At 38.1% G+C, this 20,168-nt stretch overlaps 1 protein-coding gene across 2 annotated transcripts in view; it reads right to left on the bottom strand.

The window, feature by feature from the left end:
- Nucleotides 1-1,066: 1,066 nt before the first annotated feature.
- The window catches only part of SNX13 (sorting nexin 13), a 158,575-nt gene continuing 139,473 nt past the window's right edge, over nt 1,067-20,168 (bottom strand). The window contains exons 22-27 of one of the 2 annotated variants that reach the window (XM_084620186.1): nt 16,430-16,501; nt 13,138-13,283; nt 7,766-7,834; nt 4,325-4,437; nt 3,498-3,741; nt 1,067-1,717 (exon numbers count right to left, since the gene is read on the bottom strand). In XM_084620186.1, the coding sequence (XP_084476312.1) occupies nt 1,618-1,717; nt 3,498-3,741; nt 4,325-4,437; nt 7,766-7,834; nt 13,138-13,283; nt 16,430-16,501 (744 nt within the window). In that variant the 3' untranslated portion in view covers nt 1,067-1,617. Of the gene's footprint in view, nt 1,718-2,856; nt 3,742-4,324; nt 4,438-7,765; nt 7,835-13,137; nt 13,284-16,429; nt 16,502-20,168 lie in introns of those variants that run through there. The other variant, XM_084620187.1, reaches the window with a different exon arrangement.

Here is a 20,168-nt window from a genome sequence, read left to right as displayed (position 1 = left end):
AGTGAGTTTTCAGACTGACATGTGATATAATGTTCATCTTCTGATGGGAAGGTTATTTTGAAACAAACCAATTACAGACTCAGCAAAAAATATTGTTAATTCTTTATTAGTGTAATATTTTTTCAGCTTTTCTGTTGGACAGGGCATAATGCAAACTCCAAATAAAAATTTAGAGTCCTTTGCCGTTCAGTAAAAATGACCATAACATTCTGATTCATGTTCGTTCTTTGTTAGTCAAAAGGAGGGGACGGGAATATCATAGAACAATTAGGCACACAGCTGACACTTACTGTACAATGATATGCACAAGTCATTTATAACAGCTATATTCATAAGATGTGCTCTTTAGATTTTCCCTTGTATTATACGAGCCATGCTCAGTTGAGCAAAGATCACTGATAACAAGAGAGATTACAAGGAGTGTCAAACAAGACTTTTAAAACAAGTCCTTAAATAAACTGATGCACCACAACAGAATGTAAGTTGTTGGGTTAAGGAGACAACTTAACCTAGACCTCAGAACATTAAAAATGCATTTATTTTACAATTATTCAAATACACATGCGTTAAATGAAAATATTGCACAAAATTAAAATTTAGATTGTGGAATTTTTTATTTTTTTACCTTCTTAAAAAATTTGGTTCACATTCTGGTAGCATTAAAGTTAACTGTTTTGTTCTAGCAAACACCAGCAACACAAGCTTAGAATGAACCAAATGAAATGTTCAACTGTTCATTTTCTCTTAAAATGAATTAAGGCTAAAATAAGTGCATTTGTTGGTCCATGGCACAATTATTTTCAGCGGCTAGTAACAGCACGCAAATGTTAGGATATAGACCTTCCCAGTTAAGTGCTGTATTTTAACATTCAGTTTTGGGGCATTTACAGGGTAATATATAACACAGATTGGCAGGGTTGATTATTTTAAATGGTCAACATGTAAACCATTTAAACAGCACACAAACATTGATAAAAATTATTTATCTTTGATGGTTCCTGCCCACAGTTAAGAAACCACATTCTGAAATAAAATAGTAGAAGACAAAGCCATATATATATATATATATATATATATATATATATGCAGTAAATGCATTAAGTGTAATGACTTTATTAAGCCTGGTACACAATGTACAATTTGTGTTCCTGAAGAAGTAATTGTAAAATCTCCTACAATATGAGCATGACCACTGTTCTTCCAGAAGTCTAGCCTGGGTGCCGGTCGAGAAGAGGCATCACAAGTTTCACAGACTACCGTATTATCTTTCTGATTTCAAAGTATATATGTAATTATTAAGTGATTTACAAATTTAACTCAAAAATAGAATTTGGTATGGTTATATAATTATTTTTAGGTCTCTTTTCTAGTATGTATTTAGATACATCACCTTCCAATAGTTGATGTATTGTGTGGACTACCAAACACAAAGCCTGCATGATATCTTGTCCTTTAGATTTTAAGTGATACATACTGACATGGGAATAAGATTTAGAGTGACATGTAAGCAATAGGAATTTCAACGATGGCCATATCTATTACCTTATATAAGAATGTGAGGAAAAATGGTTAATTCCAACAGCAGTGAATTATTATGTTTCTTTAGAACCTCGTAAACTATACATAGATGGGGCAATGGGGAAGGAATCTTCCACATGTGCTGTCTTTGCCTTCCTGGAAATCATAAGGGAAGGGACTTAATTTACAGTATGTAGATCTGCAAAAAAGAAAAACAAGTGCACTTGAGCACATGTATACCATATGACAATGACAGTGATACTCACTACAAGAGAAATACGATGAAAAAAATCTGATTGGAATCAAAGAGAAAAAAGAAAATCAGTATGGAAACTTGATCTGTTTTGATTCCACACCCAACCCATGAGGGCTTGTTTGGTTCCTCCCCTCAGAACGCTCCCATAAAAGTCCCCTTCCCCATCCCTCAGACAATGGAACCATATTTTGTTCTCATCTCACCTGAGGACCTTGGTTCAGTGATCCATTAAATATCCTACTTCGTATTTAGTATTAGTATTTAGAAAATATTTGTAAACATTTTTAAAAATGGAAAATAGACAATGGAGTGTGTATGGTTCCCATCCTTTGCCCTAGATGGTGGAGCTCAAGATAGAAGGGGAGTCCAAAAAGTAGGATGCAAACTGTCATATACTAAGGTCAAACAAGTGTAATTAATCTTTATTCTTGATCAGACATTAATTTTTATGGAAGTAAATGGATAGACTTGGGGCCTTTGTGTAGAATAGGTTTATTTATTAAAATTTTACATTATGCAAAAAATAAAAAAGATTGTTATTTAAAAAAATATTGTAGTTGTATTTCCTTTTTATATTTTCATATATACATTGTGATGCATTCAGGAATTTCCAAATGTTTGCACATGACTGTTTAATGAAGTCTAGAGGAATCTTGTGTAAGTCAGGCACCAAGAAATTCTAGCAACTTTTCATGTGAGGGGTACATAGCTATCCTGGGGCTATTTTAAATGAAGTACAACACAGTGGGCTTTTAAAAACAATTTTTAGTTTTACTGGGAAAAGTTGTGTGTAACTTGCTCTCCACTGCAAATTTCTACTCTTTTAGTTTGGTGTCTATCTTGCTTGGAGCATGTATCCCATCCCCTGTCACTGCCAATCTACTTGAGATATGCTTCAATGATAATACCAGTTGCACAATTTCAATAAAATTTGTATGCCCCTTTTCCATTTAAATTGCATGCAAACTGTATGCCATGTGCCATAAGAACAGAAGAGGGCCCTTAAAGCTACAAATTCATCAGAATAAAGGGTCTATTTTCTACTACACCTCTGCCTTGCACCACTGAAAAACAAATCAAACCAAGATATAATGTTAGTTTATTTTTTCAAAATAAACGAAGATGAAGTTAATGGAGGTGTAAAAGCCACGTTACCTCAACCTCTACTTAGTGAGTGTACTCTTGGGGACATACTGTAACATTTTTTTCCAGAAACCAGCTGTTCCAAAGACTTCTATTCCAAAGCTCAACCTTTACACAAATGTTGATCAAGACCCACAATCATAATGCAAAACAAACCCCACCTGATTCTCACACATTGCACAATCTCCCAGTGGTAAACTAGTCAAATCCCTCATGGTTACTGTAGTTGTGCTTTCCTTAGCCCTCAGCAAATACAGTCTGACACTTTTCATTGCTTGCAAACACCAATTCAGTCAGGAATGGAAGAAACTGACACTCCGTACATAACTGGCCAATATTCTTCTCAATGTTGCATGAAGATGCACCAAATCATTTGAGACACAAATCCCATTGTGGTAGTGGTTGCAATATAAGTGAGGATGAGAAGATCCACAGGTCATATGGATGTATTAATAATCTAATATGTGACACTAAAAGACTGGTGCAGAAACAACAGCAAGTGAGTTTTAAGCCCCAGAGAAAATGCCCATGACACTAGTCCTGGACAAACAAACACGAGCTCAATAGTTTGGAGTGTCACCTTTTCTGTAAGGAAGGCGCTTGAGTAGATTGTAGTCTCTGCTTGTATCTCTGCATCTGCTCTGACCGTGAATGCAGTTTGCTGAAGAGCTCATGGAATTTATATTGTGGAAATAAGGTTTCCAGGAAGCCCTCCAGAAAGACATATACCATCCTCTTATTTAGCTGAGTATGCTGAAACATTTCAAAGACGCGAAGAATGCCTTTCCGTGTTGTCTCAGCACCTATGATGTGCTTCAGTTCATCTACACAAATGACAAGAGTTACAGAAGTAGTTTTATACATATTTTAAGTATATATAGGTTAACTAATAGGAAAGGTAGAACTCCTTGTAAATCAACCATTGCAATATTCAGACAGAACCTTATGGGAAAGGGTTTAAAAGGAATGCAGCTTGGAGGCGAGAAAAAAAGTTGTTCCATTACAGTAGTACAGATCTCTGAATATGATGGTGCACTTTTACTTACTAGTCACACGCACATGCAAAACAATGCTGCTATACATTTTACTGTCCCTTGGTATCTACACGCAGTATGCATGTCCAAGACCTAAAAATTAAATCTTTAGTTTAAGTTAATACTGAACTGGTTCTAAGAGAAACCTCAAGCTGTCAGACTGAACCAAAAATATTCAATCTTCTGATAATCCGTTAAAAATATGGGTTCAAATAGATATTTAATTACTCCATAGGATATTAATTTCAGTACTTTAGCTTCTTTCACTTTTAAATAAAGATTGGGACCCCCATACTTCAACTTCAGTAACAATATAAAATCCAGTAATGTACAATATTAGTAAAAATACTAAAAATATTCAAAGCTCACTCACCTGGCATTATCTCCAGGAGTTTAGTTTTTCCTGCCACTCTCGTTCGCATTCTAATATCTTTGTCTCTGCGTGGAACAGTTTCTGCTAAAATGCCATTGGGCCAAAAGGCATCTCTGTAACAAATACAAAAACAAGTTCTTTAAAAAAAACACCTATTTTTTAAACCCTGTGAGCTACCTCATAGCATAATGTGAACAAACTGAAAGCATTCAGAGATAACATTAACCTGCAAAAATCTTTAATACTCAAAATGCTTTTGTTAATCATTTGAGGTGTAGTTCAGAACCGGTAGAACAAAAAATAAGAATTTCTTGCTTGTCAATTCTCTTTAAAAGGAACATAACTCAGCAATGTTACTAACAGTTGCATACTACTCTCTATGTACTCCAGTATGGGAGTCTGTTGCTTGAGCCTCTTGGAAAAATTTATACACCCACCCCTTCTCTGCCAGAAACATCCAAATACAGCTGAATTTATTAGCTATATGTAACTTGTCTACAAATCACTTTATATCAATGAGTCTCTCTCTCTTTTAGTAACAACTTAGGCTCAAATTTTTTGGTAGTAAGACACAAGACGATGACTTGCTTTGGAATGTTTAATCTGTGTGACAACAGCGCTGCTTGCATTTTTGACTTTTAAAACGGGTCCAAACCTTGGGCTTCTTTTTATTTCTATTTACAATTAGAGGACATATAGACTCTCAGTATTCTTAATTGGACAATTCAAGGAGAGAAATGAGGAAAATGTAGACAATCCTGCTATCCTATCAATGAAAACTGCCTTAAAATTTTGTCTATTAAGAAAAAAATTTACTTTTAAGCTTGTAAAAAAAGTTAACTTCTTAGTTTCAAAAGTACATTATCTAAGGAAACTTATGGACTGAAAGTTCCAGTCTCTGTAACTGTCTGCCTGCCTAGCCAATCTGACTTTATCTAGTCTATTTGCAACTGCTCTGTTGGATAAAATGACAAATACTGAAGTTACCTCACACTTGGGTCCATGCTATTTATTAATGACCAGAGTCAGAACAATGTAAAATCCACTTTTTGAGCTCTTACATTGCTGGCAAAGCAGTTTCAATTTGGTACATAACTGCATTCACGCACATAAAACATGGATCGCAGTCTGGGGATCTATTCTACCTTTGGAGAAGCTATAAAATTCACTCAGAAATTCCAGTGAGAGATGAAACTTCTGCAACATCTTCAAATACAGTCTTGACCATATCTATACAGACTGGAAGAGTGTCCAGAAGACTAATGTCACAGAGCCTTTGTTATGGGGTCTGTTAGTACTGTCCTTTACATCTTTAGGTATTTCTCTCTTCAGATGAAAATACCGGTCAGATATTCATCTTCTTTGCTAAACAGGCAATCTTTGTGAACCACATTTCTGGAGAGCTCATCCTACATATCTTATGACTATTTTAGCATGTTCTTGAGGCTTCTACAAAGACTTCTACAAATGCTTCTACAAAGCATTCTAAAAGTGATGTAGTACAAATAGATTCCTTTAGCTCATAATTTTTTTTTTAATACCGATGATTACTCAATGGGCTGAAAGCTCCAAAGGAAAGTTCAAATGTTATGAATGTATAGACAAATATTAGTAATAACCTGTGGCAAGGTTTTAACTACAGTAATTGTTGCTGCTCCTGCTATAACATATTATACACTTGCATGAACACAAACAAGCCACTTCACCCATCAATGGAGTGAAATTTAACTACTGTTTAAAAGTACACAACAATTTTGCAACAGTTTAGAACAGGTAGTGAATAACTTAAAAAAGGAGAATCGGGGGAACTACAGGCCAGTCAGCCTCATCTCAGTCCCTGGAAAAATCATGGAGCAGGTCCTCAATGAATCAATTTTGAAGCACTTAGAGGACAGGAAAGTGATCAGGAACAGTCAGCATGGATTCACCAAGGGCAATGGATTCACCAAGGGCCTGACTAACCTAACTGCCTTCTATGACGAGATAACTGGCTCTGTGGATGAGGGGAAAGCAGTGGGTGTGTTATTCCTTGACTTTAGCAAAGCTTTTGATATGGAAACACACAGTATTCTTGACAGCAAGTTAAAGAAGAATGGGCTGGATGAATGGACTATAAGGTGGATAGAAAGCTGGCTAGATTGTCAGGCTCAATGGGTAGTGATCAATGGCTTCATTTCTAGTTGGCAGTCGGTATCAAGCGGAGTGCCCTGAGGGTCAGTCCTGGGACCGGTTTTGTTCAATATCTTCATTAATGATCTGGAGGACGGCATGGATTGCACCCTCAGCAAGTTTGCAGAGGACACTAAACTGGGAGAAGTGGTAGATACGCTGGAGGGCAGGGATAGGATACAGAGGAACCTGACTGGACCAAAAGAAATCTGATGAGGTTCAACAAGGATAAGTGCAGAGTCCTGCACTTAGAATGGAAGAATCCCATGCCCTGCTACAGTCTAGGGACAAGTGGCTAGGCAGAAGTTCTACAGAAAAGGGACCTATGGGTTACAGTGGACGAGAAGCTGGATATGAGTCAACAGCGTGCTCTTATTGCCAAGAAGGCTAACGGCATGTTGGGCTGTATAAGTAGGAGCATTGCCAGCAGATCGAAGGACGTGATCATTCCCCTCTATTCGGCATTGGTGAGGCCTCATCTGGAGTACTATGTCCAGTTTTGGGCCCCACACTACAAGAAGGATGTGGAAAAATTGGAAAGAGTCCAGTGGAGGTCAACAAAAATGATTAAGGGGCTGGAGCACATGACTTATGAGGAGAGGCTGAAGGAACTGGGATTATTTAGTCTGCAGAAGAGAAGAATGAGGGGGGATTTGATAGCTGCTTTCAACTACCGGAAAGGGGGTTCCAAAGAGGATGGATCTAGACTGTTCTCAGTGGTAGCAGATGACAGAACAAGGAGTAATGGTCTCAAATTGCAGTGGGGGAGGTTTAGGTTGGATATTAGGAAAACCTTTTTCCCTAGAAGAGTGGTGAAGCACTGGAATGGATTATCTAGGGAGTTAGTGGAATCTCCTTCCTCAGAGGTTTTTAAGGTCAGGCTTGACTGGGATGATTTAGTTGGGGATTGGTCCTGCTTTGGGCAGGGGTTGTACTATATGACCTCCTGAGGTCCCTTCCAACCCTGATATTCTATGATTTTATGATACCCCTTTCCAAAAAAGAAAAATTTAAAGAGACTAGCCACAGAATATTCTCTGTTCAAGTAATGAATAATTTATATATCATAAAATCTTTACAAATCAGGATATAAACTACCTATCTGAATCTTGTACAGAGGCAGAATTTCTGGTGTGAAGTGGACTTACTGTCTCTGACAGCTTAAACTGATTCCATTGCTGAGGTAGGAGGACAATCATTAAATATTAGTTGGCCTATACCGGTATAAGTTTAATATACTTTTAAAATAAAAAAGGTATCTATAAAACACACCTGAAGCGTTTCACTGCATCTGCTACTTGGTCAGGAGAAGTCATCGAGTCAACGTGATCAACTATTTTTCTAAAATCAAAGCGAGACGAATTAGTGATTGCTCTCATTTTACTTTTCAAAGGGCATCAGGAAGAAGAGTTCTTTAAGTAAAGAGTGCTTTAAAGTAGTTAAAACTTCAAACAATATTCAAGAAAAAACAAAAAAGTGCATCATCTCTCCTTTTCACCATTCCACAGATTACATCAAGTTATCACACCAGAAAGCCTCTTGTTCATTCTCAGTCTCACTTAAGGTTTAAATTCACTCATTTTCCTTCCTCATTTTGAGTACTTCTAAAGTTAAATAGGTTTACCCCAACAGAAATAGGAAAGAAAAAGGATGAAGAAGGGTGGAGAAGAGAAGAAGCATACAACCCAGATTGCCATTAGGTAATTTACTCTCTTTCCCATCCTACAAACAGAACATTAGATCATTACATCACATTGATGCAGAAAGCAGAGCAATTAATGAATTTTCAATTTTCAGCCACTTGATATTTACCTTTGTTTGCTAGACTGAAGAGATCATTATCAAATTTCTGTTTCCCATATAGGTATGTATAGACTGCAATCAAGTCACCCCTTAGCCTTCTCCTTGATAAGATTAAATAGATTGAGCTCCTTGAGTCTATTCTTGAATTGTGGACACCACAATGGGACACACTACTCCAGCAGTGCCAAATACAGAGGGTAAAACCTCTCTACTACTACCCAAAATTCCTCTGTTTAGGTAGCCAAGGATAACATTAGTCCATTTGGCCACAGCATCTGACTCATGTTCAGCAGATTATCCACCATAACTCCAAAATCTTTTTCAGAGTCACTCCTTCCCAGGATAGAGTTCCCATTATGCAAGCATGGCCTACATTCTTTGTTCCTAGAATTGTTTGCTTGTGCCCAGTTTATGAAACATCCAGATTGCTCTGTATCAGTGACCCATCCTCTTATTACCAATTCCCCCAATTTTTGTGTCATCTGCAAACTACCAGTGATGATTTTCCATTTTCTTCCAGATCATTGACAAAAATTTTAAATAGCATAGGGCCAAGAACCACATCCTTTTAATGATCATTCACAATTACACTTTGAGACCTTTCAATTAGCCAGCTTTAAACTAACTTAATTTGTGTTTTATTAATTTTGTATTGTTCTACTTTAATCAAAACGTCGTTAAGTACCAAGTCAAATGCTTTACAGAAGTCTATTACATCAGCCAAACTAGTACTCTCACCAAAAAGTTATATCAAGTTAGTTTGACAAGTTCTATTTTCCATAAACCCATGTTGATTTACATTAATTATATTACCCTCCTTTAATTCTTTGTTTATCAAATCCCATATCAGGTGCTTCATTATCTTGTCTGGGATAGATGTCAAACTGACAGGCCTATAAATACCTAGATCATCCCATTTACTGTTTTTTAAATGATGCCACAACATTAGCTTTCTTCCTGTCTTCTGGATCTTCCTCACTGTTCCAAGACTTACTGAAAATCAGCATTAACCGTCCAGAAAGCTCTTCAGCCAGCTCTTTAAAAACTCTTGGATGCAAGTTACCTGCACCTCCTTATTTATTAAAAAGTGTCTAATTTAGTAGCTGCTGTTTAACATCCTCCTAAGACAGCAGTGGAATGGGAAGTGTGTTGTTATACAGTATGACTTCATCTGGCTTGTTTCCAGAACAAAAATATGTATTGAACGATTCTGACTCTTCTGCATTAGTAATAATTCTCCCATTTCTGTCTAATAAATGACCTATACCATTGTTAGTATTTTTTTTTCCTAATATACTTAAACTCCTTATCATCCTTAACTCTGGTAGCCATAGATATCTCCTTGTGGTCTTTTACTTACTTTACCAGTTTTCTACAATTCCTAGTTTCTGATTTATTTTCATTACTATCAACTTCCCCTTTCTTCCATTTGTTATATATTCTTTTTAATGTTTAAAGCTGCCTTCCCTTCTGAACCTGGTTGGTTTTAACTAATACAGCCTTCTTTTTTTGATTGTAGGACTTGGCTTTTAAAGTGTTCTTAAATAATTCCCAATCATTAATCACATTTTTCAGGTTAAATTGTTCCTCGCAAATTGATTTGGCTCAACTGTTTTCAGCTTTGCGAAATTGGCCCCTTTAAGCAGTGGTTCTCAGCCAGGGATCTGGAGCCCCATGGAGGGCCGTGAGCAGGTTTCAGGAGGGCTACCAAGCAGGGCCAGTATTACACTCACTAGGGCCCAGGGCAGAAAGCCAAAGCCCTGGCATATGGGGCTGAAGCTGAAGCCTGATCAATATAGCTTTGCAGGGGTCCCTGTGGCATAGGGCCCAGGCAACTGCCCAGCTTGCTACCTCCTAATGCCGGCCCCGGTTTTTATATGCAGAAAAACGGTTGTTGTGACACAGGTAGGCCGTGGAGTTTTTATAGCATGTTGGGGGAAGCTTCCCCTCCCCCCCCACCCCTTACATAGTATAGGCAGGACACAGAAACAAGTAACAGTAGTTTTAATAGACTGTCACTCCTCCTTCCCTTTTGCCCACTCAATCCTTTTTAACTAGATTATATTGATTGTTTTTAACATTCCAGTCACATGAATCATCTTACCAGGTTTCAATAATACCAGCTACACTGAATTTATGCTCACAAATGAGCAACTCCTAGCGCTGGTGCACAAGCAATTAAAAATTTTCTTTTCTTCATGTTCTTTGATTCGTTAGTTAATTTTGTTCTCAGCACCTCGATTTTGTAATGAGTGCTCATATCTCCTCCTTTCTTCTTCACCACACTTCTGAGTTCACTAGAGTCATCTTAGCTGCAAGATATCCTGCAATGCAGTGTCATTAATGCTGATATGAACCATCAGTAATGGATCCTTGCTGGTGAACTTCAAAAGCCTATCCCATCTTAGAGCGACATCTCCTATCTTGGCTCCAGGAATGCAGCACACCATCCTGTAGTCCACCTCTACCTTGCAGAATGTGCTTCCAATTCTTCAGAGTACTGAATCCCCAACAAGGATAATTTGTTTTGCCTTAGATGGTTGGAGATCTCGGTGGGCAAGCTTGATTTTCTTTCAGATTTTCATCCGTGTCCCCCCTCATCTCTCCCCGTTTCCTTGGATTGGCTGGATTTTGAGAGATATATTGTACAGTTTCTACACTGAGCTGGCCACTATGGAATTGGAGAGAGGGGAAAATCATAGAGGAGGTTTGACAGTTTATAACCACCAGAGGGAAGAGGTCAAGGTGACATGTTATACAGCTGGAGACAGATGAGATGGTAGGCTGTGGCCACCAGAAAGAAGAGAAGCAGGAGGAATTCCACACAGCTAGAAGGTTCCAATTGATTCTAGCTGTGTGAAATTCCTCCTGATCCTCTTCTCACTGCTTGCCATCCTCATCTATCTGCAGTTGCATAGAATGCCACCTTGACCTCTTACTTCTGGTGGTTATGAACTGCCCAACCTTGTACCTGGGAGCTAACTCATCAGCTTTTCTGATTCTCAGTAGCATTTCTATTTCACCTTCCAATCCAAGAATGTTTTCTTCCATTATAGCCACCAACTTCATACAGAGGAAGTACCTCCTGGCTTCAGGCAGGCAAGAAAATATGGCATGTCTGTTGCAGGTCACCACCACGGTTCCATTGCTGGCCATTGTGGAATCATACATAGACCTGGAACTGAAAGGAAAGACTCACATGCTCCCTCTCCAAACTCCCTCTGAAACTCTCCTGTTATCCGCCTTTGTTTGAGGCTCAAGTTTGCCTAGCAAATGACCTTTTATATTAAGTCTCCCTATTTACCTCAGCTTCACCCCTTACCACCAGGGTATGATTAACCACTCAGACTTCAAACAGCAGGGCTGATCAAAGGTCCAAGGGTCAAAGCACACAGCCCTTACCAAGGCACCAACACACACCTGTCTCAGTTGCTTACTCAGGGGCCCATGCCCAGCTACACAGCCCATTTGCAGAGAACAAACACATCACTCATCAAGTTCTGCTACCTCCAAGCGCACAAAAAATGTTTGGAGATAGCTATAGTCTTCCTGCTTCTAGGATGAAGAGGGTAAGTGAAATTATTCCTTATACAAGATTAATAATTTACAATTTGCTTTGTCTTCTGCTTCTTGGTGGGTGGAGTCATGGATTATGTAACAGTGTCCTATTAGCGGGATGGGGAAATAGGAGATTAGAATAGTGCTATTCCCCCCCCATCTTTGAAACTATTTGCGAGACAGAATACGGATTAAACAGAACTGAGTTTGTCTCTAAAGTGATTAAGCTTTTTAAAAGAAGTATAACAGTTCATGTACATTTTAATATAATTATAAAACAAAAGTCTTGGTGGTCTTAAATAAACCGCTTAAAATGCTGAAGTAGAAAAACTAATACAGTAAGTTCCCATATCATTACTTATTAGAGCTGAGCGGGGAACAGTTTTGCCATCCCACAAAAACTGGACATATCAAAACATTGTCCCATCCCAAATCAGATGAAAAGTCAAAATCTCATACTTTCATGAATGGAAAATCAAACACATTTTCAGTCTGAGCCAAAACATTTTGTTTCTGTAATTTCTAAATACAGTACTTCAACCATTTAATTTTTCCCCATATTATTTTTTTTAATGAACAGCCATTTCAAATGGGAAAACTGGAATTTTTCATTTTGAAAGCATCAAAATGAAATGTTGTCATTACGATTTATTTTTCCAAATTATTTTTGAGTCACAAAGTTCATCAAAAACCACCCCCTTCCCATGAAAAGTTTGAGCTTTGACAAATCGGCATTTTCCAACAAAAAACATCTTGTTGACACCAGTTCTAACACATACTGTATAACTATGTACAATACATCCAGTCTGGTAGATTGTAGGGCTTCAGTTTTATGAGCATTTGATTGCCTCAATTGTTAAACAGTGCAAGAAGTAATAAATCTTATAAACAGTTGCACACTATAAAAAGTAAAGTTGACAAAAAGCTTACACAATGTCAACATTAGTTGATAATATAATGAATTCATACTTCTATAAACATATGCAAGAGCTTACTATTTTCTTGGAAATTACAAATTTTTAGAGAAGTTTAAATAAGACGCATTCCATGTCTTATGCAACAGACACTAAAAATGACTTTTTTAAAAAATCTGCTTCCATCTCATTCCATCTTTAATGATCTGTGTATAATCTCAGAAAGAAAAAATTGCACTTAAGCAGTGAGCTTACATTTGCAGATGCACAATCAGTAGAACATTACAACTAACTAATAAAAGGATAACTTTCTAGACATGATTCACAAACTCTCATACAGCAATTGAGCATGAATAAAAAAGCTGGTACCTATTGATCGTGTCTCCATATGTTGCTCTAATAAGCTGTTGAAGTAGATTTTTTATATTTCTTCTTAACCACTGATTTCTCTCCTTTAAATCAAAGACTTCATCCATAAGGAGCAGCATTACTCTAAGAGGAATATTGTCGTCCACCTAGATATGTACAGTAAAAGGCAAAGTATAAACAGAAAACCTCAATTCCCGCTCAGGCAATTAAGGTAGCATCTACCACAATTGTTAAAGTTAAGAGTCTTAGTTCTTCCACACTACATCATACACACTGCCTTTCTGAAAGAAGTCAATAATTAGAAGAGTTTCCTATGGTCTGAAATCTCTCTTCCCCAGGATGGAATCATTCATGGTTTTTATTTTGAAATTAAACTAGATTTTTAAGTATGGTCTTTTAAAAATATGTCCTAAAAGAAGAATCTGCTGCATTACTGAGGCCAGAATGGTAGAGTTCAGAACCAGTTACAGAAGGTGGCAGCAGTATTACTTAGAGGAGTTTCTTATTCTTCTCTTCTTCAGATAGCAACAGTGCTTCCAAGAGCAGAGCTGATGGGAAACTCAAGGAGTGGCTTTCGTCTGGATACCCTTTCTTTTGAATGTAGCAGTAGCAACAGTGGCTCTGAAAGGAAGGTGCCCAATTGCAGACCACACTTCCATTGCTACAGAACCCAAACTTTTATTCTTTGAGTTCAATCTGATCTTGATGCAGAAATAAGCTGTCAGTGTCAGATGATTCCACAGGACCTGTGTTTTTAACTTAGTGGTGGGGAGAGAGAAAGGTCTGTTATTTTCAAATGCTTCACTGTGGTTCTGTAGTAAAAATTGTGTTTATTGTTAAAAGTTGCATAGGCTGCTATTTTACAGTGACGCTATATTTACAGAGATATTGCAAAAAGATTTATAGCTCCAAAATACTAGATATTTAACTTAAGAGGCTATTGTGAAATTGCAGTAACTGTCAATCTTTATATTGATGTTTAAAATATGTTGTTTTCAATTTTTATCTTAGCATTTTATATTGATATCCATCATTATAGTATCTGATGTCAAAAACAATCTGTAAAATCTGATAATAAATGTCTCTTTATAGGTGAGCAGTAGGATCTATTATCCATGTGCTGTATGTTATATATACCAAAATATAAGTTTACAGATTTACTGACACTATTAGGTAAATAACTTCATTTTTATCAAATACATTTACATGTAAGACAATAACTTATCTAGAGCAGCCATTTCAACATGTGAAGTCAACTCATACTAGATTGTGAGTCAGCCAAAAGTGGTTATTAAAAAACAAAGGAAATCCATGCACAAATATTAACTGAGTTTCTTGGTTTTTATGCCAATTAGTATTGTTTTAACAAACCTGTACCGGCATGGAACATAAGAAAACTTACTGAAAACTTTTCCTCTGTAAATCTCTGGCGTAAAGGGTGAATTCACTTTGCTTCAGGCAAAAATTTCAAACTAAGCATACTATTCAGTCACATTTAAATATTTTACAGTACAGCTTTCCTCTTAAATGGAATTACTTCCTTAACTGATATTACAACATTACTATATTCTACTCCTGCAAAAGTCAATTGCAGAGTCAATACAACTATGGGAAAATTAGTTCACAAGGTTCTAACTGCAGAGACAAACTGTTTTCACCTGTGCAACTCCATTATATTCAATGGGATAGGTGTTTCAGAAGGCACAATTTGCCAACAATGGAGTTGCACAACTATAGTTGAGAGCAGAATTTCCACATGCAATTGGAACTAAAGCGAAGATTTGAAAAATAGTTCCTTATGCTTGAACGGAGCCTAAAGGACTTGGTGCCCAATTCCCACTGAATTTCAGTGGGAGTTGGGCACCTAACTCCCTAAGGAACCCTTGAAAATCCCAGCCTAAATCTATACACTTAAGTAAGTGGCTAGATTTTCAAAAGTGCTCAGGATGCAGCACCAATTACTGAAGTTGGGTGCTCAAAGTCTGGCCACATATTCAGGAACCTAAATATAGATTTTGAAACGTAATTTTAAGTGTCTCTTTGAAAATGTTAGCCTTAGTTCACAATTTTGTTAGTGAGATATAGGCCAACTAAATCTTCCTTATACTATTGATTATTCGCAATGCTAACAGAAGAGAAATGCAGTATTATTATATTATCTAAAGGTTTAACTATGAATTTCCTGGCATTGTGTGAAGTTCAGGAAAAGTTCTAAATGTAAAATATCCTAAAATATGGTGCAAAATTCAAACTTCCAAACACTACTCTTTCAAAATGAAATTTTAAGACTAAGTAGATGCTATATTTTTCCAGAAAAGTTGAACTGCAGAAAAAGGGAGATACAGTAATTCAAACTTCTGCTCATTTAGTGCTAAAATGGTGTACACATACTTTCTATGTTAATTTGTTTTGGCTGAGCTCAGTGTTTCAGAATACAAGAATTTCAAAAGTAAACAGATAAACAATTGTATTAGATGAAATCACTGCAAAACGAAAGAACTGAAGCCTATGTTACTTGAGCAAAACGTCATTTACCGGAGTCCTGGTAGCAGTTATGCACATGAAGACAAACTGGAATGCTTTGATGTGACAAATAAAAATGTGAAGTGTGGAACAGGTGCAGATTTATAACCATGACAAATCCGCATATAATCACTAGTAATCTTAAGGGCCTTCAGTCCTAGTTACGGATAAAAGATTTTATTCAACTATGTTTCACACATATGATCAGTGTATCAATCAGAACACTGGGAAAATACCATAGCTTATGAGAACATCAAGAGCTTAACATTTTAAACTTCACTATCACGTTTCTAATATTTTTTCCTTTATATATTTCAGGGTCCACAGATTGAACATTTATTGTTTAGGAATTTTTTTTTAAAGTTTTCTTTAAAACAATTCTCTCTGATCACCAATACTGACTATGTTTGCTAGTTTTAAAGATCTCAGGATCAGATTTAGCTGAATACTATTCATATTGCAACCCTATTCTATCTTTGAGGATAGTTACAGAAGTAATAATAGGTAGGTAACATTTACCACATTACCATGCAAACAATTTTGTATTAAAAGGGCTTCTAAACATTTTAGAATGAAATATGTCAATTTTATTTAAAGTAAAAAATTTAAAATGTTCTGAAAGTACTGTTTCCAGTTTTCCCTCTGGTGTAATTTCTGATGCCAATAAAGTATAGCATAGAGCAAGTAAATAATACAATATGAAACAACACACACATTGGTACTTTAAAATTAAGTAGCTAAACAAATCTAAAATAAAAGTCAGACTCACATTGTCATCAAGCTGTGCTGCAACACGGCAGTGTTCAGGATCTGAATCAGTTTTCTGCATTAAAGGAGGCACCTATACTCAAAATAAAAAAAAGACGTGATTATGGGGGGAAAATTAAAGGTCTCAAGGAAACCATCAAAGAGAATCTCTAATTATGACAGAACCAATTTCAAAATTTCAGATACAATCTTCATAACTGACTTACTATCACGCATTTTGATTCCAAGATAGTGACATATCAAGATATATCAATGGTTGCATATGGAATTATTTTCCAGCACAGCTTGAAACATTTCCCAATATAGTTATCAAAACTGTACGAATATCCTCAAGAAAAAACCCACATGCACATTTATATTAAAAATTATCACAAACTCTCAAACCAGAAGAAACTGATGGTTAGTTCTATATCCCCTCTCAGATAGCGGCTAATTCTTCAGAGAAAGGTGTAAAACCAATCAATCCATACTGTAGAGCCAACAGTGGACATTTCATAGAATCTCAGAGTTGGAAGGGACCTTAGGAGGTCATCTTAGTCCAACCTGCTGCTCAAAGCAGGACCAATCCCCATTTTTGGCCCCAGATCCCTAAATGGGCCCCTCAAGGATTGAACTCACAACCCTAGGTTTAGCAGGCCAATGCTCAAACCCCTGAGCTATCCCTCCCCCATTTCTTCCTGATCTCAGGACTGAAGCATGAGGATTCATGATCCTAGATCTCTCTTTGTGAGTATAACTGTGTTATCCTTATTTATGTAACTGGGAAGCTTTCCAAAAAGAGAGGCTCAGGGTGAGGTCCAATCTATGTTTTTTACAAGTAACAGTTTTGTATTTCATATGACCCCAGACTCAGTCTTGTCATTCCTGTTTTGAGGAAGAAGGGCCCTCACCTCGGCTCTTGCTATAGCTATAGATATATTAGAGGTGAGCTTTACAGACATAAAGCCACAAAGTACCTGCTTTGAGGAGCTTACAATCTTAATTATTTGCAAAAAAAAAAAAAAGTAGGAGACTAGAAAGGATAAGGATGCAAGAGGGAAAACAAAATAGTTTCATAGGATTTATGGTTGGCATTCATCTTGTTCCACTTTATATTTATACTTTTAAAAATGTGCTATATTTTAGGGGTATTAGATCAGGTGTGAACAGGAGCAGATAAAGAGCAATTTGCTGGAAAGCAAGATTGTTTGGAAAACTGGGGAAAGAACTGTTCCAACAAAAGCCCTGTAGAAAGTTATAAACTTTCCATATATTTTTAAACAGCTGTATTAAACTGAATATAGAATTGTATCTCTGACAGGGTGACCAGATGGCAAAAATAAAATATCAGGACACATGATTCACAGCCCCCACTGGAGCACACAGCCCAAGGAAGCTGCAGGTCGGGGTGCACAGCCCCAACATCAGCCCCAGGCCGCAGCACCTGCCACAAGCCATGGGTCGGGGTAGCAGTCCCTGCCATAAGCTAGGGGTCATGTCACAAAGCCTCAACAGCAGCCCCTGGGCCCGGACCCTGCCATGGATCGGGGAAGCGCAGCCCTGCAGCAAGCCACGGGTCAGTGGGAGATGCAGGGCCCTAGCTCTGGCCCTGCTGCGAGGGGGAAGTCTCAGAACTGGGGGAGCGCTGGGCGGGGGTGGTTCAGGGTGCTGACTCCATGAGGGAGTTTGGGTGCAGGAGTGTATGTGGGCTGATGCTTATCTCAGGCAGCTCCCTGGAACTGGCCACATCTCCCGCTGGGTCCTAGGCGGAGGCATGGCCAGGCGGAGGCATGGCCAGGTGGCTCTGTGCACTCCCTCACCCACAGGTGCCGCCCCCGCAACTTCCAATGGCCAGGAACAGGGGGCAGAGCCAGAGGACCCAGAGGGAGATGTTACCACTTCCAGGGAGCTGCACGGAACCAGGTAGGGAGCCTGCCAGCCCCGCGCCAACTGGACGCCATCGCCGGGCTACCTTACAATATCGGGACAAATGGCGTCCAAGTCATCCGTCGGGACGTGGACACAGAGTAAAATATCGGGATAGTCCCAATTTTATCAGGACGTCTGGTCACTCTAATCTCTGATAAAGTCTCTATATTATTTTTAAGCCACTATACAGTAAGTATCTTTTCATGGTTAAATTCTACAGGTTTGTAGAGTAATTCCTATAGAACCCCATTAAAACATCTAGGAGAGCCTGTTGATTTTTATCTCTTTTGAATACTTTTCCATGAGGTTGAAATTACATGGGATTTAGGATGGAAAACACGATCACTCATCTGTTCCTGCTGGGGCAGCTTGAGCATGCCACTGCTGTGCACTACTGCGTGTAGATATGAAGGGTGGAGCTGGCCCCAACTTCCCTCAATTCCTTCTTGTCAGAAAAGCTCCCAAGCAAAGGGATAGGAAGGCAGGTCATATAATGGCCACATGCAACACATCTCGAAGCACAACCGGTAAGTAACAGTTTTTTCTTGAGTGATTGCATATGTGCATTCCACTCTTAGTGACTCAGAAGCCATGAAAGGGATGGGATTGGAGCCTATCTGAACAAAGACGGAAGGACAACTCACCAAAATCTAGCATTATTTCTAGGTTGTTGAGTGATAACATAATGGGAAGCAAATGTGCACCAAAGACCAAATATCTAGGATAGGAACTTTGCCCAGGAAGGTCACAGAAGTTGCTTATGATCTTGTCAAATGTGTTGTCACACTGATTGGCGGGATAACATTATCCAAACTGAAGCACAAGCAAATACATGAGAGTATCCAAGATTCTCTCTCTGAGAAGCAACTGGGAGCTGTGTCACACTGTCTTTGACTGCCAAGAAGAGCTGAGAAGGCTGATGGAACTGCTTGGACCTGACAAGCCAATGCTCTCCAGATATCCAGAGTATGCAGCAGCCTTTCCTGATCTTTATTCAAGATAGTTTGGGAATGAATGAAGATAGGTAAATCACCTTGTTGATATGGAAGTTAGATACCATTTCCAAGACAAATTTTGCATGAGGATACAGGTAAACTTTGTCTTTAAAGAAAACAGTATAACGCAGAGCAGACATCAGGGTCTGCAGCTCACTTACCTTTCTAGCAGAAGCAATGGCCACCAGAAATGCCACCTTCATTGAAAGATGCAGTAAACCGATAGATAAAGGCTCAAAAAGAGGACCCATAAGCTTTGACTATACCAAGGTTAGGTCCCATAGAAGAACAGATCTTGTTCCTGAGGGTACAATCTTTCCAGGCCTTTCAAAGATCTTATTGATATTTTAATTAGAAAAGACAGACTGTTATCCACCTGAGGATGGAAGGCCGAGATAATTTCATCAAGATCCACTTAGCAGCTTATGGCCAACTCTTGCAGTTTCAGGTACAAAAGACAGTCCAAGTATGCTGGATTGAAGAATGTAATCAGCAAAACTCCAGACTAATGAGACCAGATAGAGAAATGCTTTCACTTAGAGAAGGAAGTAAACCTAGTAGATAGTTTTCGGTATTCAACAGCACATCTAGAAGCTCTTTTGAACACGACTCCTTCCCAGCTCTAACCATAGAGCATCCACGCCATTAAATGGAGTGCCTTCAGGTTTGGGTGGAGCAGGCAACCAGGCAAAGCATACATCAGATAAGAGGGAAGGACCCCTCATGGATCAGTAACTCATTAAAAAATAGGAAATAAAGGGTAGAAATAAACGGTCAGTTGTTACAATGGACAGATAAATACCAGGATCTGTACTGGGACCTGTGCTGTTCAACGTA

Source organism: Lepidochelys olivacea, assembly GCF_965140295.1.
Source record: "Lepidochelys olivacea isolate rLepOli2 genome assembly, chromosome: 2".
Taxonomy (NCBI): Eukaryota; Metazoa; Chordata; order Testudines; family Cheloniidae; genus Lepidochelys; species Lepidochelys olivacea.
Note: the sequence above shows the minus strand (reverse complement) of the source record. Positions and strands in the feature narration are given on the sequence as shown.